This window comes from Canis lupus, chromosome 23 (genome assembly GCF_011100685.1).
Source record: "Canis lupus familiaris isolate Mischka breed German Shepherd chromosome 23, alternate assembly UU_Cfam_GSD_1.0, whole genome shotgun sequence".
NCBI classification, from domain to species: Eukaryota; Metazoa; Chordata; class Mammalia; order Carnivora; family Canidae; genus Canis; species Canis lupus.
Genome location: NC_049244.1, coordinates 10130456 through 10156433, shown reverse-complemented (window position 1 = coordinate 10156433; position 25978 = coordinate 10130456). Strand labels below are relative to the sequence as shown.

General features: G+C 44.7%; 2 protein-coding genes and 1 long non-coding RNA gene across 3 annotated transcripts; 1 reads left to right on the top strand and 2 right to left on the bottom strand.

The window, feature by feature from the left end:
* On the bottom strand, nucleotides 1-10376 carry ZNF619 (zinc finger protein 619). The gene is given in 7 exon segments (XM_038570520.1): nucleotides 1-1090; nucleotides 1092-1454; nucleotides 1456-2285; nucleotides 4529-4645; nucleotides 5220-5346; nucleotides 9570-9647; nucleotides 10303-10376. Coding segments are annotated over 6 exon segments (1707 nt in total). The 5' UTR covers nucleotides 9594-9647; nucleotides 10303-10376; the 3' UTR covers nucleotides 1-844.
* A 206-nt stretch (nucleotides 10377-10582) lies between these two features.
* LOC111091879 lies at nucleotides 10583-15964 on the top strand. Its single transcript, XR_005376875.1, has 3 exons — nucleotides 10583-11005; nucleotides 11183-11274; nucleotides 14817-15964. It is a non-coding gene; the product is annotated as an uncharacterized LOC111091879 (long non-coding RNA).
* A 6190-nt stretch (nucleotides 15965-22154) lies between these two features.
* RPL14 (ribosomal protein L14) lies at nucleotides 22155-25817 on the bottom strand. The gene is given in 6 exon segments (NM_001252411.1): nucleotides 22155-22482; nucleotides 22692-22745; nucleotides 22836-22935; nucleotides 24536-24630; nucleotides 25211-25312; nucleotides 25767-25817. Coding segments are annotated over 6 exon segments (633 nt in total). The 5' UTR covers nucleotides 25770-25817; the 3' UTR covers nucleotides 22155-22203.
* Nucleotides 25818-25978: the final 161 nt, after the last annotated feature.

Genomic DNA, 25978 nt, shown 5'->3' with positions numbered 1-25978 from the left:
TCAGGTACTTAAATTCAGATTTAATCAGAGGATGTGGAATAGGTGTGAGAATACATCCAAGTATGTGTATGATTAATTATGATCTCTCCTCTGAGCAGGAGCTACAGTAAGTCAGGGTCAGATTTCTCACCTTTCCTCAGAGGCTTGCCAGCATGATGCCAAGTTCATTCCATGTATAACTGAAAGATGGCTATAACCAGGCACCTGCCCTCTACTAGACAGGCCCAAATCACTTTTCATACCTACATATTTGAGTGGGCACTGAAATTAAACAAAGATGTGGACAGGAATAGAAAAGGAACCCAAACAGAAACATCCCCTTCCAACGAGGTTCGAGACATGATTTTACATTATTGCTACCAATGCTAACTCATCAATTCATATTCTTTTCACTGGTGATTTCCTCGGTCTATTGCCTAGTTACACAGGATCCTCAAATGGTCATTACCAAGGTAATAAGAAGTTCCAGGCTCAGATTCCACACAGTGAGCCTTGCTACTGCCCCACCAAATGAGCCTCTTAATTTCTGAAAGCAATCACTGGATACTTTCTCTCATTACCTCCTCCCACGGCCTTTGAGTCTCATGTCTCTTGAATTACAACAGGCTATGCCATTGGAATGCCATCTCCCTAAGCCCCAAAATGTTCTGTAAACTCTACCAAATCTAGTAGACTGATGGTACAGGCCCAAACTGGAAACTGTAAAGGACAACACCTACCATTTCTTCAGTGTGAGGATAAAAATGGAGTTGGGAAGATGGGAGGAGAAACAACACAGACATGGTCAGGAGCCCAGGGAAACTGGTAAGTCTAGGTGGGTGGGTGGTGGAGGATGTGAGGGAGCTCAGGGGGAGTGGGACAAAGGATTCGGGCTCCCAGTGGAGGACTTCCCAGGAGAAGTGAGATCCTGAAAGAAAGGCACTATTTGAACAGGTGAAGAATTGGCCATTTCAGACAAGGGGAGCAGCACAAAGACAGGCATGGAGGGAGGAAGGAGCATGGGGTGTGGGGAAGCTGAGATAGCCCCCGGCACGGTGGGGGCAGAGTGCACATGTGGGGCAGGCAGAGGGGGACAGCTAGAAGAGGGGCAGCAGGGGCCCCAGTGTGGCTGGCCCTGTCACTTGGGCCACTTTCTTGCGAGCATGCAACTTTTGGTGCTGAATGAAACTTGCGCTCCACTTGAAGGCTTTCCCGCACACCTTGCACTCATAAGGCCTCTCCCCTGTGTGGAGCCGCTGATGCTGGACCAGGGTTACCTTCTGATTGAATGCTTTCCCACACTCCAGGCAGCCATAGGGCTTCTCCCCAGTGTGGATTCGCTGGTGTACTATAAAGCGTGAGCTACAGCTGAAAGTTTTCCAGCACTCTTTGCATTTGTAGAGCTTCTCCCCCGTGTGGAGCCTCTGGTGCTGGAGAAATACCGAGCTTCGGCGGAAGGCTTTCCCACACTCCTTTACACTCGTACGGTTTCTCTCCGGTGTGGATTCGCTGGTGCTGAATGAGGACTGAATTTGAACTGAAACTTTTCCCACACACCTGACATTCGTAGGGCTTCTCCCCAGTGTGAATTCGCTCATGGACAATGCAGTCATAGCTACACCTGAAAGCCTTCCCACAGTCCTTACACCTAAAGGGTTTCTCCCCAGTGTGGATTCGCTGATGCCGGATTAGTTTTGAGTTGTAGCTGAAGGCTTTCCCACAGTCCTTACATGCATAGGGCTTCTCTCCACCGTGGAGTTTCTGGTGCTGAAGGAGGTGGGAATTTTGACTGAAGGCCTGTCCACATTCCTGACATGAGTAAGGTTTCTCCCCGGTGTGGGTTTTCTGGTGCCGGAATAGTTTTGAGTTATACCTGAAGGCTTTCCCGCATTCTTTGCACTTGTAGGGCTGGTCATCAGTATGAATCCTCTGATGCTGGAGAAGGTCTGAGTGTTGGCTGAAATACCGGCCACATGCACCACATTTATAAACTGCCTGTCCTCTGGGGAGGCCCTGCTGTGTAAGGAAATGTGTGCTGACACCAGCATTTCCTTCTAGTTGCCTGACTGTCTCCTCTCTTTCAATGCTGGAGGATTTGTAATCCTGGGCCAGCAAGTCTGTGAAAACTCCTTTGTTTGTTTTCTCCCCTATGTCACACAGCTGTGGCTTCTCTAAGCTATCCTTACGGTGAGGGGGCTGGGGAGCTTCTCTGAGCAGCCCCTCCACCATCAGCCTGTGGACCACTGAGTCTTCGGAAATGTTCAGTCTTGGGGTTTGCTCCTCATTCTCAGTCTTGTTTTTACCACCTCACATGATAAAAAGAAAACAGAGGAAGCACTTAAGCTATAAATGTAGTTTACTTTTAAAAAAAAAATGGATTAATGACAGATTTATACTATTTAAGTCTAGTATAGTCCAGACTAATTTTTTTTTAACTGAGTCTTCTCTATTAGAAGAACTAGGTTTTTTACAACTACGTAGTTTTTCAAATTTTATTTACTTATTTATATCACGTAATCTCTACACCCAATGTGGGGCTTGAACTCATGACCCTGAGACCAAGAGTCGTATACTCTACAGAGTTTAAAAGATATGGTTTGAGATTCTCAAGGACAGTAGCCCTCAAAGCGTGGTCCTGGGACTACCACCGCAGGGAAACTTGTTAGTAATGCAAATTCCCAGGCCCCACCCCAGTCCTGCTGAATTAGAACCTCCGGAGGTGGTATCCAATAAGTCCACGTTCTAACAAGCCCCTCACAAGATTCGGATGCTCACCAGAATTCGAAACCACTGATCTAGAAGCTAAAAAGGCAGGTGGAGGCTGTTCTTGTAATTGTTTTAAGCTGCACTGCCCATAAGGCAACCCTAGACACCTGTGGTTATTTAAATTTATTTTCTTATTTTTCTTTTATTTTTGGCTGTCTTAAAGATTTTATTTATTTATTTGAGAGAGAGAAAGAGAGAGAGCATACTCAAGAGCACAAGCAGAGGGAGGGGCAGAGGGAAAGGGAGAAGCAGACTCCCTGCTATTAAGTAGGGAGCCCCACATGGGGCTTGATTCTAGGACGCTGAGATCATGACCTGAGCCGAAGGCAGACACTGACTAAGATGTGGCTAATTAATTAAAATGGGACAAAATTTAAAATTCAGTTCCTTGTTTGTATAGCCACAGTTCAAGCACTGATGAGGACAATGGCTAATATATTGGGCAGCACAGATATAGAACATTTCTATCACTAGACAGTGCTGGCTTAAAAAGTCATTGGCACACTAAACAGACCATGCGCAGCTGTGGCAAAGGAAAACACTGTCCACTGCAGGCGGTCGACAGGAAAAGGTTTCTCATCAAGATGGGAAATGGGCACCTGGATGGTTCAATTAGTTAAGCGTCTGCCTTAAACTCAGGTCATGATCCCAGAGTCCTGGGATTGAGTCGTGCATTGGGCTCCCTACTCAGCAGGGAGTCTGCTTCTCCCTCTCCCTCTGCTCATGCTCCCTCACTCTTGCTCTCTCTCTCTCTCAATTAAAATCTTAAAAAAAAAAAATGATGATAGGAAGTGCTGAGTCAACCCAAAGGGACAGATGATGACAGAAGTAGTGCCAAATTAGGAAGGAGCATTTGGTTTACAAGACTCTGAACAACATAAGGAATGGAAAGAGCATGAGAACAGAGCCAACTGAATGAGAAGGCTAAGTAAGCACCCAATCTCTGGATGGTTCTCATTCACCTCAATTCTGAACCTTCCAAAACAGGAAAGCATTTGTTCCCAATAAATAAACAGGCTTTCTTTCAAAAGCTAATAATGTTTAGGAGTTCATGGAAGTTCTCTTCCCATGTAATTTCATACACACATACATAAAATGTTCTTACAGAAACAAGTTCTGGGGCTCCTGCATGGCTCAGTTGGTCAAGCATCAACTCTTGGTTTCAGCTCAGGTCATAATCTAGGGGTCATGGGATAAGGCTCCCATTCTTAGTGCAGTCTGTTTAAGACTCTCTCTCCCAGGACACCTGGGTGGCTCAGTGGTTGAGCATCTGCCTTTGGCTCAGGATGTGATCCTAGAGTTCCAGGATCAAGTCTTACATCGAGCTCCCTTCGAGGAGCCTGCTTCTCCCTCTGCCTGTGTCTCTGACTTCTCTCTGTATCTCTCATGAATAAATAAAATATTAAAAAAAGACTGTCTCCCTATCCCTTTACACCTCCCCATTTCTCTCTTGCTCTCAAATAAACAAATAAGTCTTAAAAAAAGAAACAAGTTCTTACTATATTGTATTTATATTCCTAAATTGACCCCCAAAAGCCTTTTTTCACTAAGTGTCTCTGAAATCCTTTAGCTTTACAAAGAAAAATAACAGAAAAAAAATTTTCTGGGTGGATCTTTTCCAGTATGGGGCTGAAGCTCTAGTGAGGGGCTTTCTCCTGAATGAGAGTAACCATCTTCACCCTCACAAGAACTGGTAAGACAGAAGCAAAACTCTTCATGTTGAATCATTAAAAGACAGGAGGAGGCCAAGCCAAAGAGGAAGGTGATAGGTTCTCCTGCTTACCTGGGTGGACACCTCCCAAGGCCTCTCCCTCAATGGGTATCCAGGGATCTAGGCCCCATGGTGCTTCCCCGCGCTCCAGCTGGAATATCAGATCTGGTTTGGGGAATGGAAATGCTGCTGAAGAAGAAAGAAAAGGAACAAGAAGCTGAACAGGGTCCCTGCTGACACCTGTCCATCCACCATCTGCTTTGCCAGGTGACTAAGCATCCTGAGACATGAAGTGAGCTCAGTGTGGAGAGAATCTGGGGATCTAAGGAAGGCACAAATTGTTTTGCTGGAGAGGAAGCGTACTCTAGCTCTATAAGAGAAGACAGAAAGCTCCTGCTGTAGTTAGAGGTGTGCCCAGGGGTCCTAGGAGCCTCTCACACAGGGGAAATGGGGCCCAGGACTTCAGGGTACTACAAGAGTGGAGGGGCAAACGTGGGGCCACCAGGAACCCACTCAGCTGTCTGTGCCGAGCAAAAACCCCTCTCAGGAGAGTCCCCACCAGGAAGAAGTGAAGAGGCAAGTCCTTCTGAAAACCAAAGTGAGGCCTAGATCTTTCTCCATTAGCTGCACCAGAAATGGGGGATTAGGGAGCTCGCCTCATGGCACATCAGTCCTAGGGTAGGGTACAGGAGATCCCAGATCCACCAAGGAGGAAGCCAGCAGCCCCTGGGCAGAGCTAGTTCAGGGACAAGGAAGGACTTACCCAAGGAAGTTATGTTTGCATAATTCTCCAGCATCACCTCCCGGTACAAGGCCCTCTGCATGGGGTCCAGGCTGGTCCACTGACTCTGGGGGAAGTACACGGCCACATCCTCAAAGGTCACTGGCCCCTGGAACAACAGGCTCCTGCTCAAGCCCCATGTAAGCACTGAGGAGGGACCTGAACTCCAGGGAAGAGCTGACTCTACTGGAGTCCATGGCTCGGAGCCCCATGGGAGGCTTATACTGGAGAGCCACAAACGTACCCTAGGTGAGGACAGCCCTCAGCACATTTTCCATGTGCATACCTCTGGAGCCCACCTGCCTGATGGTCACATCACCCCCATGTCTGGTTCCGTGAGCTGGGTTGATCTTTCTAGAATGTTCTCTAAAATGACCATAGCAGGTATCTGTCTTTTACCCTGACTCCATCTACTGGGTTTCTCTCTGGTCTTTTTCTTCCATGTCTTTTTATAGACAGAGGAACAATTCCATGGGCACAGAGTTCCCTTCACCCTGGATGGTTCTCCCTCTTTCTGCCATCTTGCCTTATCAGATTTAATCAGAGGATGTGGTCTGATTAAGGTCTTATCAGAGAGTTGGTTGTCCCTTGAAGGCAATGTGCAGTGACACCTCCTCCCCTAACACCTGACTCCAGGAACAGGATGGCAGTCTCCATCCTTGAGCATGGACTTGCTCCCTGATCATCTAAGCTCCATCCAACCTGCCCTCTGCGCCAAGTGTGTCTCACTGCCTCCCGATGGGGCCATTTCCACATTCTCAGGAGAGAAGGAAACCATCCCTTGTCCTATGCCAACTACTTTTACATCAATTCACTCAATCATCAGAACACACATGTGAAGTAAGAATTATTATTCTCTATTATAGATGATGGGAATTAGTGATGTTAAGCACCTTGAAATAGACAAGAAGGAGTCTTCTTTATCTGAGTATTTATTTTAAGGTTGTATAAGGAAGCAAACATTTCAAAATGAACTGACCACTTATATAAATGAGGGGCACTATGCCGTCTCTCCTTGTCTTACACTATACTCTACACCTCAGTCTGTTAACAAACTGCCTAGTGTCTTGCTGGATGGAAGAAACAGAACTACAGAAGAACTGCAGGATTGCAGCCATCATGATAAAGAACTGGTACAGACAAGAATCATCAATGGATGCTAAATCTAGGAGATTTTGGTGAGGAGCAGGATACTTGCATGATCTTAAATGTCTCCCCATAGATTTCTGAATAGTTGCAAAGGAAAGATAATAACCAGACACTGAAGAAATCAGGTATCACCTTGACCAGGAAGTTTAAATGTGCCTAGTATGAGGAACTGAATTTCTTACTTTAATTAATTTTAATTCTAAACAGGCACATATAGCTAGTGGCTTCCTTACTAGACAGTGCATAATAAATAGTTCACTGACCCCAAATGTTAACCAAACTTCTCTTTACTTCCTTCAGAGCCAACAGCTGGGAACATGGACTTGACCTGCCTTCCTCATATCATGGCTTTCTACCCCTCCACACCTCTGAGACACCCCTCTAATCGGTGCATTCCTTGTTCCTTGTTTCCTACAACATTCAGCTTCTCAACAACTTGTTTCATCTCTGATCACTCCACTTTTGTCCTTTGCTAGCACTTAGTCCCTCTCCATGATGTGAAACAGGGCTGTCGATTCCCCTATAGGGGATGTGGGTTTGGAGGCAGCATAGCACAGAGAAAAATAGCACAGGCTTTAGGGCTGTGCTTCTCTTTTTTTTTTTTAATTTTTTTTTTATTTTTTTTATTTATGATAGTCACAGAGAGAGAGAGAGAGAGAGGCAGAGACACAGGCAGAGGGAGAAGCAGGCTCCATGCACTGGGAGCCTGATGTGGGATTCGATCCCGGGTCTCCAGGATCGCGCCCTGGGCCAAAGGCAGGCGCCAAACCGCTGCGCCACCCAGGGATCCCGGGCTGTGCTTCTCAACGGGAAAATGCTCACAAGGAGACATATGGCACTCACTGTCTGGGACTGGGTTTTTTTTTTGTGTTTTTTTTTTTAGATTTATTTATAATAATTATTTGAGAGAGAGTGTACACAAGTGGGAGGGAGGGGCAGAGGGAGAGGGCGACTCTTTACTGAGTACAGGGCCCAATGTGGGGCTCGATCCCAGGACCCCAAGATCATGACCTGCGCTGAAGGCAGAGGATGTGATTAAGCCTAACTGATTAAGCCACTCAGGCGCGCCTGGAGACGTTTTTAGTTGTCACAACCATCAGATGGTGGGAGTGCTACTGGCATTTAGTAGGTAGAGGCCAGGGATGCTGCTAATCATCCTACAACAACACACAGGAGACCCTCCCCCCCCCAACAAAAAAATTATCTGGCCCAAAATGTCAATAACACTGAGGTTGACAAGCTCAGCTCTAGACTCAGAATCCCTAGGTTCAAATCCCATCTCTGATAACCACCATCTGTATGACCTTGGATGAGATATTCAAACTTTTTTGCCTCGGTTTCCCCACTTGGAAAACTGGGATAATAGGAGTGCCTATCTTACAAGGCTCTTATAAGGGTGGAATGAGTTGATACATGTAATGAACTAAAATATTGCCTGGCACATGGTGTTATATAAATCCCTGCACTTACAAGTACAAATGAGATTAGGGGAACATTTCTTATAGAGATTATAGATAATACAGTTGTCTAGGGGGGTTTGTATGCCTCAGTCAGGTAAGCGGCCAACTCTAGATTTTAGCCTAGGTCATGATCCCAGGGTGTGGGGATTGAGCCCCACGTCAGGCTCTATGCTCAGTGGGGAGACTACTTAAGGATTCTCTCTCTCCCCCTCTCCCTCTGTTCGCCTCCTACCCCCCTTCACGCTCTCTCTCTCTCTCTCTCCCTCATTCTCACTCAAATAAATACATCTTAAAAAAAAAAAAAGCACGACCATTGTCTAAACATATATGTGTATTTTTTTCCCTCCCTTTCTTTTTTAATAATCAAATTGTAATTTTACTTGGGGCTGCTCCCAGCTCTGGCAACTAAGTGAAGCCAATGAAACACAAGTACAAAAATTGTTGGGGACTCTCCGGGAAGGTTCCTGAAAGCGTGCAAACAGATGAGAGGTTAGGCTTTTTTGTCATCTCCATCTGGAATGCACACATGATAGCTGGAGATAAAGCAGCCACCTTGGACCGTGAAATGGCCCTGAACATGAGAGTCAGTGGTAAGATGGTGAAGCAGAAAAAGTGAAAGAGCCTGGTGTGTGATAACACTGGAACTGCTACAACATCCCTGGATTGCCTCTCCCCGACTTCTCTTGCATGGGAAAGAAGCCTCTATCTCCTTTAAGCCACTGTCACTTCAGGTCTCCTTATTGGAACCCAATCCTGAGTGACTACCATACCCCACATAAAGCACTAGGAGAGAAGAGATTGCCCCTACAGGTGTTTAAACATTTCCTGACTTGGAACTAATTTTGGCTTAAGTGCTGGAAGAGGGGTGGATGGTCCAGTGTCTACATACACATCATCCTTGAGTCTTGAACAGGGTTCCTAATTACAGGACACATCCATTACATGAGACACCAGGCTTCTCATTACAAGATCTAGAATGCTGGAGAAAAATTCAATGCAAGCATCCTCTAGTGCCAGGAAATTTTTGGAAGGACCACTGCTTCCAGTGCTGTATGAATTTGTGCCAACAAAGGGTTCAGGCTCTCACAGAGGTTAAGCTATCATCTTTGCAATGGGCTGGTGGCACTGGCATCAGCTCCAAACTCCGCGTTCCTCCAAGAATCTACCTCCCTCATCAATCCACACCCTCCAAAGGCTCCCCAGTGCTGGCTTCATTGTACACTGACTTTGTGATCTACAGGGCAAGCTCCTCCTGTGGGAATGCCTTTTTAAACGCAGCATGTGGCCTTCCTCTGTATGGTGTGATGCAGACTAGCACTCCCCAAATTTTAACTTGCCCATTCACTCCCCAGATATCATACAAACATAGATTCTGATTCTGGAGATCTGTGTCGGGGCCTAAGATTCTGCCTTTTTAGCAAGCCCCTGGGTGATGCCGAAGCTGCTCATCTGTGAGCCATACTTTTATGGTCCCTAGTCTGCATGGATGTAGATCCTCACTTTCTTGGAGAGTTTCTTAGCTGGAGCTTCCCTCGTTTCCAAGCAACCCGATCCTCCCATTTACCTACTCGCCCTCATCACTTCCCCTAACATACAGGAGTATGCCATACTCAACTGATGGATGCAAAGCTAGGCACAAGACTGGCCAGGTCAGGCTACTACTCCTGTAGTGATGGATCAGATCTGTTCTGAATGTGGAAAGCTGGAAGAAAGCTCAGCTCACCTGGGGCCACACTGTCTGGAGCATGGCTGATGACCCCTGGCTTCATGCACTGCCCTCTCTGTTTGGAAAAGCAAGAACCTGCGGGGCTAAGAGAGAGAATGACAATGAGGCTGACCTTGCCTTGTTCCCCACCTCTTCCCCCTCCGTCTCCCTGCCTCTCTCATCGGAAACGATATTCTTGGGGCACTGTGGATGCTCTCGGTGCACCTTCTCCAGGTGGTTCATGGGGTGCTGCATCTGCTTCCTGCATCTATAAATTCTACAAATCTGGGGCAGCCCGGGTGGCGCAGCGGTTCAGCGCCGCCTGCGGCCCAGGGCGTGATCCTGGAGACCCGGGATCGAGTCCCGCGTCGGGCTCCCTGCATGGGGCCTGCTTCTCCCTCTGCCTGGGTCTCTGCCTCTCTCTCTCACGAATAAATAAATAGAACCTTTAAAAAATAAATAGATTCTACAAATCTGCCTGGTGAGGCTTAAAATTCCTCGAAAGAACGTCTGCGGAGCAAGAGTCAAGAAAATCCCTGGGCCACTACGAATGAATTAGTAAGTAGTAGTTTGTCCCGAACGGTTCTAGCAAAGGTGCAAAAACCCAAAGCGAGAATTTAGAGCAAAGCAGGATAACGGAGCCCCGGGACCGGCGGTGGGTGATCTGGCCCCAGGGCTCGGTGCAGCCCGCAGACGCGACGGGCACCGGAACGCTCCGCCCCCCCGCGCCGCCGGCCCCCACCCCGAGTACCGCGAGCCGGGGTCAGGCCAGCGCCGCGGGGCAGGAGGCCGAGGGCGCGTCCGCGGCTCCCGCCCGAGCTCCGGGACCCCGCGGGCCGGGCCGCCGCACGGAGGCGGGGGCGGGGGCGGGGGCGGGGGCGGGGCGGGCGCAGCCGAGGCGGAAGCGCTCCCCGGCCGCTCCCCGCCCGCTCCCCGGCCGCGCCGCTCTAGGAAGCCGGGAGGCCGCCTTCTCCATGGTGCCGAGCCAGGCGCGCCACCTGCTCCCGCCCTGCGCGGGGCGCCTGCCCCGGGACCCCGAGCCCGCCGCGCGCTGTGCGGCTCCAGGGGCGCCGGCAGGACCGTCACCGCCTCGCCATCCCCGGCCCCAGGCTCTGTCCAGCGGCACCTGAGGTCGCCAAGTGCCAGGTCTGGCTGTCCGGTTCGGCCCCCGGCTCCACCAGCTGGTCACGGTAGGCTCCGTGCGGTGACTGAAACTCTGTGCTTCCCTTTCTTAATTGGGAACGGCGGCAGTTTCGAACTCAAACTCAGCGCGGTCACGGGGTGACTCTGGATCTGCATCATAAAGAAGTGCGGACGCGTCGTTATTCCTGTGTGGTGGCCAGCTTCCCGTAACACGCTCCCCTATCTCTTTCTCCGGGCCCGGTACAATAACAGGGTAGCAGAGCTTCCTCCTGGCCAGACATTGTGCAGACACCTTTGAGCTGAAGTCCTGGGTATTAACTTGCCTGCTGTCTCTTTCTACTAGGCTAATCCACGAGAACCTAAAACTGTTCCAGGCTGATCTCATCCTCCTTTCCTCGCCCTCCTGTTCCACTTTCCAGGGTTGCCTTGCCCCTGTCCCCCCACAAACTGTAACCCAACCAGGTGAGTTGTTTCTTGGTGCGTTACAGGTAGAGACCATACCAGGTGGAGTTGTCAGACAAAGGAACCTTTTTTTTGCACTGAAGGAATCACTCCCAAGGCTGTGACTCGCACAGCAGAGGTGAGCGGGTTCTTTTTATTTTAGGCTAGAATGAATATTCAGAAAGGAGAGTTTTGTCATCACATGTAAAGGTGGGCATAAGGTTGCACAGGTGTACTTAGAAAACATGCCTATACATGCATCCTGTGTTATGTTAATAAAGCTTGTGCTTCTCTGGAGTGAGATTTTAATGAGGCAAAACACGCCATGATCTAGATAGATCACAGTGTGAGCCAGTGGTCCGAGCTGGAACTGGTTTAGGCCAGCTGGAGCTCTTCCTCTTGTTTGCCTCTAAAAGATAAAGTTAACATTCCTGCGAAGGAAGGGGCTCAGTGGAGGTCTTGCTGGTAACATTTTACCTCATTAACCCTGTGGAGCATGGTTTCAGCACCCCTCTCCATCCACCAACCAAATCATTCATGTGGGAGTCATAACTGATCCCTTGTTCTGCATCTCCTCTTACCTGGATTGTTGTAGCCGCCTCCTAACTGTCCTGTTAGGAACAGCTTCTACCTGAATTGCTGTTCTTGCCCCACCCCCAGTCTGGCCCCATTGCTCCCTTCTTTCCTCAGGACAGCCAGGATGATCTAAAATATGAATCTGGTCATGACACGGTTCTGCTTTTTTGTTGTTGGTGGTTTGCTTTTTAAAACCCTTCAGAAGTACCTGATTTTTCAGATACTGTCCCAAAACCTTCAGATTCTAGAATGGCTGTCACTTGCAACAATACATTCTGTAGAAAACCCAAAAGACACCACAAAAAATTGCTAGAACTAATTAATTAAACAAAATTACAGGATATAAAATCAACATACAAAAATCTGTTGCATTTCTATACACCAATCACGAAGCAGCAGAAAAAGAAATCAAGGAATCAATCCCATTTACAATTGCACCAAAAATAATAAGATACCTAGGAATAAACTTAATGAAAGAAATAAAAGATCTGTACTCTGAAAACTATGGAACACTTATGAAAGAAAGTAAAGAGGACAACAAAGAAATGGAAAAACATTCCATGCTCATGGATTGGAAGAACATTGTTAAAATTTCTATACTACTCAAAGCAATCTATACATTTAATGCAATCCTTATCAAAATACTACCAGCGTTTTTCACAGAGCTAGAACAACCTTTTTTTTTTTTTTTTAAAGATTTACTTATTTATTCATGAGAGACACAGAGAGGTAGCCTCTACACAGGGAACCCGATGTGGGACTCGATCCCGGAACCCCAGGATCACCCCCTGGGCCAAAGGCAGGTGCTAAACCACTGAGCAACCTAGAACAAACAATCCTAAAGTGTATATGGAACCACAAAAGACCCTGGATAGCCAAAGCAATCCTGAAAAAGCAAAGCAAAGCAAAGCAGGAGACATGATTCCAGACTTCAAAGTAATTACAAAGCTGTAGTGACCAAGACAGTATGGTACTGACACAAAAACACACAGATCAATGGAACAAACAGAATAGAAAACCCAACTCTATGGTCAGCTAATCTTCGACAAAGCAGGAAAGAATATCCAATGGAAAAAAAAGACAGTCTCTTCAACAAACGATCTTGGGAAAACTGGGCAGCAACATGCAGAAGAATGGAACTGGACCACTTTCTTATACCATACCCAAAAATAAATTCAAAATAGATGAAAGACCTACATGTGAGACAGGGAACCATCAAAATCCTAAAGGAGAACAGAGGCAGCAACCTCTTTGACATCGTCCATAGCAACTTCTTACTAGAACTTCACCAGAGGCAAGGGAAACCAAAACAATAGAACTATTGGGACTTCATTAAGATAAAAAGCCTCTGCACAGTGAAGGAAACAAACTAAAGGCAACCTACAAAAAGGGAGAAGATATTTGCAAATGACATATCTAATAAAGGGCTAGAATCCAAAATCTATATAAAGAACTTCTCAAACTCAACACCAAAAAAAACAAATAATCCAGTTAAGAAATGGGCAGGAGACATGAATAGACACTTTTCCAAAGAAGACATCCAGATGGCTAACAGACACATGAAAAGATGCTCAACATCACTCATCATCAGGGAAATACAAATCAAAATGACAATGAAGGACGCCTGGGTGGCTCAGTGGTTGAGCATCTGCCTTCGGCTCAGTGTGTGATCTGGAGTCCTGGAATCAAGTCCCACATCAGGCTTCCTGCAAAGAGCCTGCTTCTCCCTCTCTCTGCCTCTCTCTGTGTGTATCTCATGAATAAATAAAAATCTTAAAACTACAATGAGATGCCACCTCACTCCTGTCAGAATGACTAAAATTAACAACTCAGGAAACAACAGATGTTGGCAAGGATGTGGAGAAAGGGGAACTCTCTTGTACTGTTGGTGGGAATGCAAGCTGGTGCAGCCACTCTGGAAAATAGTATGGCGGTTTCTCAAAAAGTTAAAAATAGAACTACCCTCTAACCCAGCAATTGCACTACTGTTTACCCAAAGAATACAAAAATATATATTTGAAGGAGCACATGCACCCTATGTTTATAGCAGCATTAGCAACAATAGCCAAACTATGGAAAGAGCCCAAATGTCTATTGACTGATGAATGGATAAAGAAGACATGGCATATGTGTACAATGGAATATTACACAGCCATCAAAAAGAATGAACTCTTGCCATTTGCAATGATGTGCATGGAGCTAGAGTATATTATGCTAAGTGAAATAAGTCAGAGAAAGGCAAATACCATATAATTTCACAGGTGTAGAATTTAAGAAACAGAACAGTTAAACATATGGGGAGGAGAGACAAAAAGAGAGGGAAGCAAGCCATGAGAGACTCTTAACAATGAAGAATAAACTGAGGGTTACAGAGGGAAGTGAGTGGAGAATGAGCTAGGTGGGTGATGGGTATTAAGGAGGGCACTTGTTGTGATGAGCACTGGGTGTTGTATATAAGTGATAAATCACTGAATTCTACTCCTGAAACCGATATTGCACTGTACGTTAACTACCTTGAGTTTTTAAAAAATTTGGAAAAAAAAGTAGAATAGCTGTCACTTGAACAAGTCTTTTCTGATGTCCTAGGTGATGGCCTTCCAGGGTCCCCATGCTTATCCTGGTAACAGTACTTACTACATGCTGACATCAGCTTTTTCAGTGTCATTCTTCCAAGTAGACTGTGAGCTCTTTTAGTAGGCACTCCCAAAATATTTACTAAATGAGTAAACTTGTTTCACCTTTTAGCTTCTTCTGAAAATAGGAATATTGTGAAAAGGAAATGAGACTTGTGTAAAGTGGCTGGAATAAAGACGTCAACAAATTCTTATTCCTGAACCCGCTTTTACTAAAAGCACTTAGTCCACAGTAAGATCAAATAAGGGCACTGGAGGCTGTTCTACAAAGTTCTAAAGGAAAGTCATTTTGAATTTAAAACTCTAAAGAGCTAGGCTATTACACAGACATAAGATGTAATGTTGTGATAATAAGAAATATTTGTTTGGTCTTCTTCTCCAGTTCCTGGCATAGAATTCCTAAGAGCTTAATTTCTTGAGTGATAGGGATGATAGGAGCATCTTTTGTTATGACTTTCCTCTTTCTCCCCAGGTCCCAACACAGGAAGCTTCTAAACTTTGAACGTCTGAGGATAATAAGAGTGTCCTTTTGTATGAGAATGGAGACAGGTGGCTGGGGGTCCTAGGGAGCTTTGGGATGGGGACTGGTCACCAGAAGAACCAACCATGTGACTAGAACTTTCACCCCCACCCCCTGGAGCAGAGAGGGACTGGAGACTGAGTTAATCACCAGTGGTCAATGATTTAACCAATTATGCCTACATAATGAACCTCCATTAAAAAACACTAAAGGGTTGGGGGGTTCAGAGAGCTTCCAGGCTGGTGAACACATCAAGGTGCTGGGAGGGTGGCAAGCAGGAAAGGGGATGTGCACTGCTTTGCCCCTTCCCTCACACTTTACCCTATGCACTTCTTCCATTTTGATGCTCCGGAGTTGTATCCCTTATAATAAGCTGTTAATAGTATTTTCCTGAGTTCTGCAATCCATTCCAGTAAGTTATCCAACCTGAGGGAGGGAGTCATGGGAACTCCAATGTATAGCTGGGTAGTCAGAAGTGCAGGGGGCCTGGACTTGGGATTGACATCTCAAGTGTGGCAGACTCCTTAAGCTGTGGGGTCCAACATTAACTCTGGGTAGTGCATGAATTAAATTGATTTTGCCTCAGTCAGTTAAGCCTCCAATTCTTGGTCTCAGCCCAGGTCTTGATCTCAGGGTTGTGAGTTCAAGCCCCATGCCTACTTAAAAAAAAAAGAAAAAAGAAAAAAAAAAAAAGAAATTTGTAGGACATCCAGTTGGTGTCCAGAGAATTAGAAAATTGGTTGACATGGGAAAAAAAACCCTACACATTATCAGAAATGCTGTAATAAAAACCAGGTCATCTATATAAGGGCAAAATAAGAATGCTTTCAGAGAAGCAAGTATTCAGAAAGTTCATTACTCGTGAATGCTAACTGAAAGAAATACTAGAGGATGCAGTCTACGAAAATTTAAAAAAAAAATTGTGAATCCAAGAGGAAGCTGTGGGACAGAAGCAGCAGTGGTAAACCAAGCAATTTTGTAAAGGATATTAAACTAAATACCTGTTACCTCTTTATGTATGTATATAGGCTTCACACTCAGCATGGAGCCCAGTGTGGGACTTGAACTCATGACCCTGAGATCTGGAGCTGAGATCAAGAATCGACCACTTAGGGACAGCTGAGTGGCTTAGTCAGTTAAGCATCTGCCTTTGGCTCAGGTCATGATCTCAGGGTCCTGGGATCAAGCCCCATGTTGGGCTCCAGGCAGTGGAGAGCCTGCTTCTCCCTCTCCCTCTGCCTGCCGCTCCCTCTGTTTGTGCTCTCTCAAGCTGTCAAATTAATTAATTAAATATTTTTTAAAAAAGAACCAGCCAGTTAACCAAGTGAGCCACCCAGTTGCCCCATATTGCCTCTTTAAATACTGTTCAGTGAGGATGGGCAAAAGATACAGATATTGGTTTAATTCTGTGGATGCACAAAATAACAGAAATAGAAGGTATGACTTCAAAACCAATTCAAGAAACAAGGGGTGGAAGTGTAGGGAAGGAGGAGGAATATACCAGAGGCCAGCAAGTGGAAAACAGAGATGACGGAAGTCCAAATACAGGGTAATGAAATGCAGCATACATAAACGGCTTGCACTGATGTATGGAGAGACTCAGATTAGATTAAAAAAACAGTTGTAATCTATTTACACATGACACATCCGAAGCAAAATAGAAATAACACAGTGACATTGAAAATGAAAGGGTAGAACAAGATCTATCAAATGATGACAAAATGAAAACAATGAAAAAAATGAAACAAATGACAATATTAACGTCTGAAAAAAATGATTCAAGGAAGAAAGTATTAAAAGAGAGACACCTGTATTTGGAAAAAGCTAATCCACATGAAGATCTAATTACAACCCATCTTTATGTCTCTAACATCATTTCAATATATGTAAAGCAGAAACCTGATAGAAATCTAATTGACGAATCCATACTTATAAAGGGAGTTTTCACAACTCTCCCAAACTCAAATAGCCGAAAATATGTGATACAAAGAATTTAAATAATTTAAATAGCTATTTGAGTAACTATTCATAGGAGTGATATAACTAATCAGGATTAACTATTACTAGAATTGATACAGACTTCTATTCCTTAGCACACCAGTTACAGGATTTGATTGATTTTTATTTTTCACTTTTTTATGTTTTAAAGATTTTGTTTATTTATTCATGAGAGACACAGAGAGAGGCAGAGACATAGAGGGAGAAGCAGACTCCTCGCAGGGAGCCTGATACAGGACTCAATCCCAGGACCCTGGGATCATGCCCTGAGCCAAAGGCAGATGCTCAACTGCTGAGCCACCCAGGCGTCCCTGATTGATTGATTTTTAGATTTTATTTATTTAACAGAGAGAGCCAGAGAGCACAAGCTAGGGGAATGGCAGAGGCAGAGGAAGAAGCAGACTCTCCACTGAGCAGGAAGTACAATGGAGGGCTCGATCCTGAGACTCTGGGATTACAACCTGAGCTGAAGGCAGACATTTAACGGACTGAGCTACCCAGGCCCAGGATTTGTCTTATACAGAAGTATAAAATGAAGCCCTTTCCAAGAATGATCTTGAGGGCCTTGTAACATTCAGGTATCTGAGGTAAGACTTTGTGGTACTTGTGATGGATGGTAATCCTCAAGACATCTGTTTGTTTTTTTACATTAAATTCAATTTGCCAACACAGTATAACACCTAACGCTTATTACATCACATGCCCTCCTTAATGCCCGTCACCCAGTCACCTCACCCTCCCACCAACCTCCCCTTCTGCAACCCTTTGTTTGTTTCCCGGAGTTAGGAGTCTCTCATGGTTTGTAAGACATCTATTTGAAAGGAGTGGCAAGAACATACATTTGAAAGAAGTTGCAGTGTTTATCCATTAAAAACATCTAAGGATCTATTGTTTTTCTGAGACTAACTTTACCTACTGAGGTAGAGTGCTATTTTATTAGAAGCTATTTTCATGATCATCTGCATAGAAAATCCATTAGGGGCACCTGGTAACTAGGTCAGTAGAGCATGCAACTCTTGATCTCAGGGTCATGAATTTGAGTCCCACATTAGGCATGGAGATTACTTTTTAAAAAGTCAATAAACATCCAAGAAAACCAACCGAAAAAAATCTATTAGAACTAGTAAGAAGGGTCAGCAATATGGACACATACAAAATTTCATAATCTTTTTTTAAAAAAAGATTTTATTTATTCATGAGAGACACAGTGAGAGAGAGAGAGAGAGAGAAAGAGAGAGAAACAGACACAGAGGGAGAAGCAGGCTCCATGCAGGGAGCCTGACCTGGGACTCCAACCCAGGTCTCCAGGATCACACCCTGGGCTGAAGGTGGCGCTAAACCGCTGAACCACCTGGGCTGCTCTCATAACCTTTTTATATCCATTAATGCCCAATTTAAAAAGGTTCTAGTTCAAAATTACTAGGAAAAACTGAAATATATGTAATTCTGAAAAGCATATAAGACCTGTGTAGTTGGAGATATATATACCATGTTCCTGGATAGAAGTTAGTATTGCAAAGATGTGGCATGTCCCAATAGATCTATAAATTCAGTGCAATCCTAAAATCACAATAGGACTTAAATAACTCAACAAGCAAATTCTAAAATTTATCTGAAAGTTAAGGGCATCTGGGTGGCTCGTGGGTTGAGCTTCCAACTCTTGGTCTCTGCTCAGGTCATGAGCTCAAGTGTCTGCAGCGACTCCATGCTCAGCAGAGAGTCTGCTTGAAAATTCTTTCCCTTTGCCCCTCACCCCACTTGAATGCAAGCTCTCCTACTCTCTTTAAAATGAATGGATACATCTTTTTTTAAAAAATAAAATTTATCTGAAAGTGAAAATGTATATGGTTACTAAAGGAAAAAGAATTTGAAATAACTCTAAAGAAGGACTTGCCTTAATGGCTAAACAGAATGTAAAGCTAGGGTAATTAGTAATATTGGTCCAGGAAAGCGCAAATTAAGGTAACGTACTACTTTTCACATACTGGATTGGCAGAAATGTAAGATATCAGCAGTTCAAGATTGTCAGGCAGGAACGTCCTCATTCACTGCTGATTTAAGTCTAAATTGATAGAGCAAGTCTAAATTGGTAGAACCTACCATCTCCTAAATTGGTAGAACCTGCAAGGAGTGATTAAAAACATGCATTCAGGGGTGCCTGGATGGCTTAGTTGGTTGAGTATCTGCCTTCAGCTCAGGTCATGATCTCTAGGTCCTGGGATTGAGGCCCATATTTCATTCTCTCTGCTTGGTGGAGTCTGCTTCTCCTTCTCCCACTCCCCCTGCTCTCTCTGTCAAATAAATAAATGAAATCTTTTAAAAAACAAAACAAAACAAAACAAATCATGCATGCATTCTTAAACCCAGCAAGTGCACGGACTGGTAATGCGCCTCAAATAAAAAATGACATGTACCGAAGGAGAAACATGCAAGGATATTCACAAGTGTACTGTTTATGACAAGAAAATTGGCACCATTCTTAGTCTATCAATAGAGATCAAATAAACCTCCACAATGAACTTCAATAGGTAGCACCAACATTCACACTAGGAATTATTATGTAGAAGATAATTAGGTAGATCAATAGGGGCTGACTAGATAAGATCTCCAGATGTATTAAAAAGAAAAAGTTGCAGAATATACACAGTGTAAGATTTGTTTAAAACAAGCAAACTCTATCATGTCTATTTTAAATGCATGGAAAATGTCTGCAAGGACATACACAATGGTTTCCTTTGCAAGATAATGCAATTGTAGTAGAGATAATCAAGGGGCCCTTTAATCTCAATTCTAATATTTTTATTACAATGTAGATATATCCATAATTTACTCTGAATAAAAATAAATTCAGCTAGCTGAAGGACCTAGAGGTAACCTTAATAACTTTGGTACTAAAAGATAACCAACAGATGAGGGGTAAAGGGGTAAACATGTGAAGTTGAGAAAATGGAATTCAAGACAAATTCTTGTGGGGTGTCACATTTGGGAGATACTGATTACCTGGAAAATGGAGGCTGCCAAAGGGGCAGAGGCTCTCTGAAAAGCAAACTATCCAACAGCCCAATTTTGCCTAGAGGACCAGTTTACCTCAACATTAATTAAACCCAAAATAGAGAACCTAATGTGTGAAAAGAACTCTTAGGTTTGTGGGGGGAATATGGACCTTGTCCACACTATCTCATTTGATCCTTGCCACAATATTGTGTAAGGCAGGTTATCAGGGTCCCTATTCTTCAGATAAGACTTACATGAAGTACAAGAATGAGCTGGGGCTGCATGACAGGATTGAAGTCTGAAGTTTCGGAGTCTGAAACCTGTATTCTCTCATAATGCTGTCTCTCATAATGCTGTCCCCATAATGCTTACCTAATAAGGTAAGTGGATAAGTACGCAATCCTCTATAAACAGAGCAGATTATACACCTCTGTATTTTAATATTTCCAGATATCCTCTTCCAAACCCCCAATCCAATCCAGACAATGCTGCCAGATGGATTTTTCTGAGGATTACAACCTAAATAAAAAATCTTCATTATCTGGGTCCACCACCTATTGTACTTACCACTCTTTTTTAAGATTTTATTTATTTGAGAGTGAGTCCAAGTAGCAGTGGCAGAGGGAGAGGGAGGCAACCTCCTCAACAGAGAGCCCAACGCCGGGCTTCATCTCAGGACTCCAGGAGCACGACCTGAGCCAGAAGCAGAGTTAACCAGCTGAGCTACCCATACATTCTTCCCACTCCTTTACAAGTGCCTTATACCTCACTTTCCAGCAGGTCCCCTAGACTGGAATTTTCCAATTTCTGCTGTACCGTATTGTGCTACCGTGTAGGTGCAGTGTAAATGCTTCCACCCTGAAGCTTTCTCATCCTGAGTATAGACAGCACACAGATTGGAGGTAAAAGGACTTTCAAATCAATGACAATCTGACAGAAGCACTTTCCTCTCTATTCCATGAGCAATTTCAAATCTATATCCCTCTTCCTTTCTCGTGTTCTAACTCAAGAAATTCAGATACCACACTCCATTTTCTGACAGTGAAACTAAACACATCTAGCTTCTAAACCCACTTCTTTCCTCTTCAAAGGTTCTATCAATCCCTCCTCTAGGCCCCATTCTTTCTCAAAAACCTCTTTTCCTCTGATTAGCTGCTTTTCTAGAAGCATCCACACGTCCATCATTCCAATTTCATGAAATTGCAACCTCCAAACTCCCTCACTGCCTTTTTCCCCTCACTTTGACAAGCTCAACCAACATTCTGTGGCTTCCGTGGCCCCATTGGTTGCCCACCTCTAAACACTCCTTCCCAATCTTTCTGTTCATCTCTATCACTGGGCAATCTGGAGGGACTGCTCACATACCTGCAAACCTGTCTTTAAGAGCCATGTCACAACTATCACAGCTATTACTGTGAACCAGTCATGGGGCTGTCCATTCATAATTTAACTTCCCTACTCCATGAAGCACACCACCACACAGCCTATCAGGATTGAGGATAAGGAGCAAGCCTAAATCACACAGCATTTAGGTAGCAGAGGCAGGACCTAAATGCAGGTTGTCGGCATCCTTACCTACCAGGCTACAAGTCTGTGTGGTGGCTTCAAACTCATATCCCCAGAATAACCTTATTCCAATTCTTTTTCCTTCACAATGAGCCCGAAGTACAAACCAGAAACTTGGCATTATTTGGCTTACTTTCCTTCTAACCCAATCTGCCAAGGCCTACTAAATGGTGGTACTACTGCCTCTTGGTTTAGAACCATCAAAGTGAAAATACTGCCAAACTTGTACCACCTTGATCTTCCTATTATTTTTCTCTTAAGATTCAATCCAATAGGACCTAAATCTGAGGGATTACTCTGGAAATCCTCAATGGCTTGTTGCCATTGAGTTTTGTCCCCATTAATCTCAGTGAGGCTCGGAAGCCAACTTCTGAGAATAAAAATAAATAAGAGAAACTTTATCATACCATAATGTATTGTGTACTTGTCTTGTTTTCTTATATATAGTACATTTTCTAAAGAAAAATTGCTAAACTCTTAAGCATCAAATGCTGCTGGGACTTTATTTATAGGAAATGTATTTGTACAAGGGGAAAAAGTTACGCGGTCTTTGAAATGATCTATTTCCCATGAACACACTAGCTATGACTTTGTGATGGTTTTATAAAATCTGGACAGACCGAGGCTAAAGAACCAATTCTCTAATGACAACATTAACAATCCCAACATTCTGCTTCAAAATCCTGACTCTAGCAACAGACTTTACGCCACAGATTAAGTGCACTTGCCAATGTGTCAAAAAGAACCTTTATTACTTAATTATAACAGCCTCTTATGTTTTTTATGCCTTCTTGCCAGATGCCTTCGGAGCAGGTGCTTTCTGGGCTGGAGCTTTCTGACCCTTCTGAGCCTTTGGAGGTGCTGCTTTCTGGCCTGCAGCTTTCGGGGCAGGAACCTTCTGGGCTGGAGCCTTCTTGCCCGCAGCAGCCACCTTTTTGGCTGGAACCTTTGCAGCAGGTGCTGCCGCCGCACCCTTAGCAGCAGGTGCTTTTTTAGGAGAAGCTTTCAGGAGAGCTGCTTTTTGTAGCTTCCTAACTTCAAGCTTGATTATTCTGTTCCTCTGAAAAAATTCAATATAAGTTATTTGTCATATATGCACATAAAAAACTATTTTGTCTAACCTATACGTACGGAATGCATATGTAAGAAAACAAACCTAAAACCCGTATGAATTCAACTTTGGTCGACACTAAGCTCAAGCAAGCAGAATTACTAGGCAAGTTTAGGGTTAGTTAGAATATAAAAATCCTGAAATAATTAAAAACTTACCATTTTCTTTGCCTTCATGACTTTGTAACGATCAAAGTCTGTCATCTTGGCTTTCTGTCAAAAATAAAGCACATAATCACTCACATGACCTATCACCTTCCCCCAAAAGAAAAGGTCACAATTCAAATGATCCTAAACCATTACCCTTTCTCTGGCTTCAATCTTCTTGGCCCATCTTGTAGCTGCCCATTTTGTATTGATATCAGCCTTCTGCCAGGCTTGCCGGACATACTTCTGGCGAGCACTAGGAAAGAGCCAAGACCAGAATAAGGAACCAGCTTTGAAGCCACACAAGGACAGCTTTGAGCCCTCTGAAAGCATAGTTTATGCCCCCTTAATTTAAAAAGCATAAGCCAAAAGCACGCTTCACATTCATTGTACTTCCAGCTCTTGGTGACTCCATACACCACATACCACTTAGCACATTACGTCTTTTACTTACTTGAATGTTGTTCACTAAACCAGGATTTCTTATAATCCAAAGCCCATGATTTTATGTATTTTAAATTTTTCAGTTTTGTTTTTATTTACTTTTAAAGTAAGCTCTAGTTCCAATATGGAGCTTGAACTCATAACCCCAAAGTTAAGTCATGTGCTCTTCAGAGCCAGCCAGGCACCCCTCAAACAAGCCATTGTAATTAAAAAAAAAAAAAAAAAAAAAAAAAAAGCAAATCAGCTTATTTCCTGTTTTTAAAAATCACCTCTGATCTTGTATATAACATCACTCTATGGAGATTATAGAAAGCAATTTCCTTTTCATAAAGAATGAGGTAAAGCGGGTACCTGGGTGGCTTGATTAGTTGAGCATCTGCCTACCGCTCAGGTCGTGGTCCTGAGGTCCTGGGATGGACCAGGTCCTGGGATGGACCACATTGGGCTACCTGCACAGTGGGGAGCCTGCTTCTCCCTCTCCCTCTGCCCCTCCCCACTGCTTGTGCCCTCTCAAAATCTTAAAAAGGGACACATGGGTGGCTCAGCAGTCTGCCTGGAATCGAGTCCTGCATCAGGCTCCCTGTGGAGCAGTCCCACAGGGAGCCTGCTTTTCCTTCTGCCTCTCTGTGTCTCTCGTGAATAAATAAATAAAATCTTAGAAAATTAAAAAAAAAAAAAAAAAAGAATGAGGTAAAGCTAATCCTTGGGCCTTCTGTACAATACTGCTTAAAGGAATGTGGCTAAACACCACAAAGTCTAACCATTTTGAAGTTTCTTTCAAATATTTCAAGTACCAAAGCCTGCATGCTTAAAAAGATGTACCAGTACACTTTACAGCATGTTCCATTGCAACTGCCATTGTAGTTGAAATAGCCAAAGTGTAACCACCAGTATTTTAATTTCCATAACCTACATCATGTCAAGAAAAAAATCACTACTGACTTCAATTCCCTAAGCAGCTAGTAAGAGAACCTCTTTAGTACCTGTCAAAATGAGATGACGTACTTTAAACACTTATTAACTGACACACACTAAAAGCTCAACTAATGATAGCTGCTATTCTAAGAAAAAGTATTTAGTATTTTTGTTTTGAAGCTAACGGTGACTAAGGTGACTAAAATATGTCTGGGAGACCAGAATTCCAGAGAGGTCTTTGTTGTGTAAATCCTGAAAGGGGGCAAGAGAAAGAGGGTGGCAAATCTGGAAAATTAAAGCCAGAGAAGGCAGAGTGGAATAATCACAGAACATTTAAAAAATTTTAAAAATGGCCACCCACTTCTATAACGAAAATCCTTCTTCTGTACTACATTCTCAAGAAACAAGACAGCAAAAACATTTTCTTAATTAAACTAAGCAAATTTTTATCAGTACAAACAAAGCTGGGGGAGGGGTGTTGAGTGGTGGATAGTTACCTGTGAGGGAACTTGAGGATGAAGTCAGTCAGCTGCATGCACTTGAAAGGCATCGCCTGTCTCCTCACCTGAGTGCAGGGTCCATCAACCAAAGCCTAGAACACGTAAGATAAAAAAATTTCAGTGCAGAACGTAACAGCACCCCAAGCAGATCTATACATTTGTCCTTTTAGAACCACCAAATCTCTATTTAATCTAAATGTTTTGAAGAAATATAAACCTATTATCCGTAGTAGTACGTGTAACTTACTGGGCAATTTTTAAGTCTTTGATCCTTATGCTTCTAACAATCAACATCATGTTCATTCACGGTCTTTGGTTGACCTCTTAGTTTGCGGTTCTCAAACACCAACAAGAGCACACAAGGGCACAGGAAGCTGCGTGCCTGACTTTGTTCTAACTCCCTGAAACCTCACCAGTGTTTCCACCCATAACTGGCTAATCGGTCTGGCTAGCCTAAGTGGCAGAGAGAACACGGAAACTCAGCGATGCTGGCCAACTCCAGTCTGTGCTCGAAATCCCCACTTCGCACCAACTGTCTCCTTAAAGGTAAAATAAAACTACCACAACACTCCCGCCCTTAGAGGGCCGTTGGGAAGACGACCATTACCATTACGATACTGCCCTATCGGTCATGGATTGGCGTGGGAGACTGACACTTTTCCTTACACTTACCCTGTTCTGATCAATAACATCTACAATCGCGACCAGTTTCCCGGCATGAGGCCCAAAGGAGACGTAGGCCACCCGGCCAACCTCCACGAAACGCCTGAACACCTAAAATCGAGGGCGAGAGAGACAACCGAGACTCATTAGTTGATAAGGCTCTGCAGCTCAAAGGCTGCGTAACTAAGCACAGCGAGAAAGAACGTTAGGGAACACGCCCAAATGCCACGGACGATCTGATGGACGCAGGAAATACGCAGAGACGGCAGCGGCAAAAGCAGGGTTCCCGCCGGCCTCCAGGGCTACGGGCTCTCCAACGCCCCAGACTGGCCGGGCCGCGCGGCGCACGCGAGGCCCCAGGCGCACCCGGCCTGCACGGCCCTCCACGCGCTCGGCGGCCGCGCGCCCCGGAAGCTCCTCAGCTCAGTGCTCCGCCCGCCCAGGGACCCTCTCCATTCGCCACCTAAGACCCGATGGGCGTCATTCCAGGCCCTCGTTTCCCCCTCCCAGGCTGAGGTGGAGCGGCATGGCCTCCAGCCCAGGAGCCCGGCACAGCGACACTCACCATGTTGGCGGCGTTCGGCGAGAAGGAAGGAAGGCCCGCCCGCCCGTGCGCATGTGTGGACGGCCGCCCCGCCCCCGCGCTTGACGAGCCGCCGACGTCAGCGCCGATTGGCTGGGGTCGTACGTGCGTACGTGCACGCATGCTCGCTGGGAAAACTCGGCGGAGTCGGTCGGCAGCGGCATCGCAGGGGCTGGCAGGGAGCTTAGCTCCGG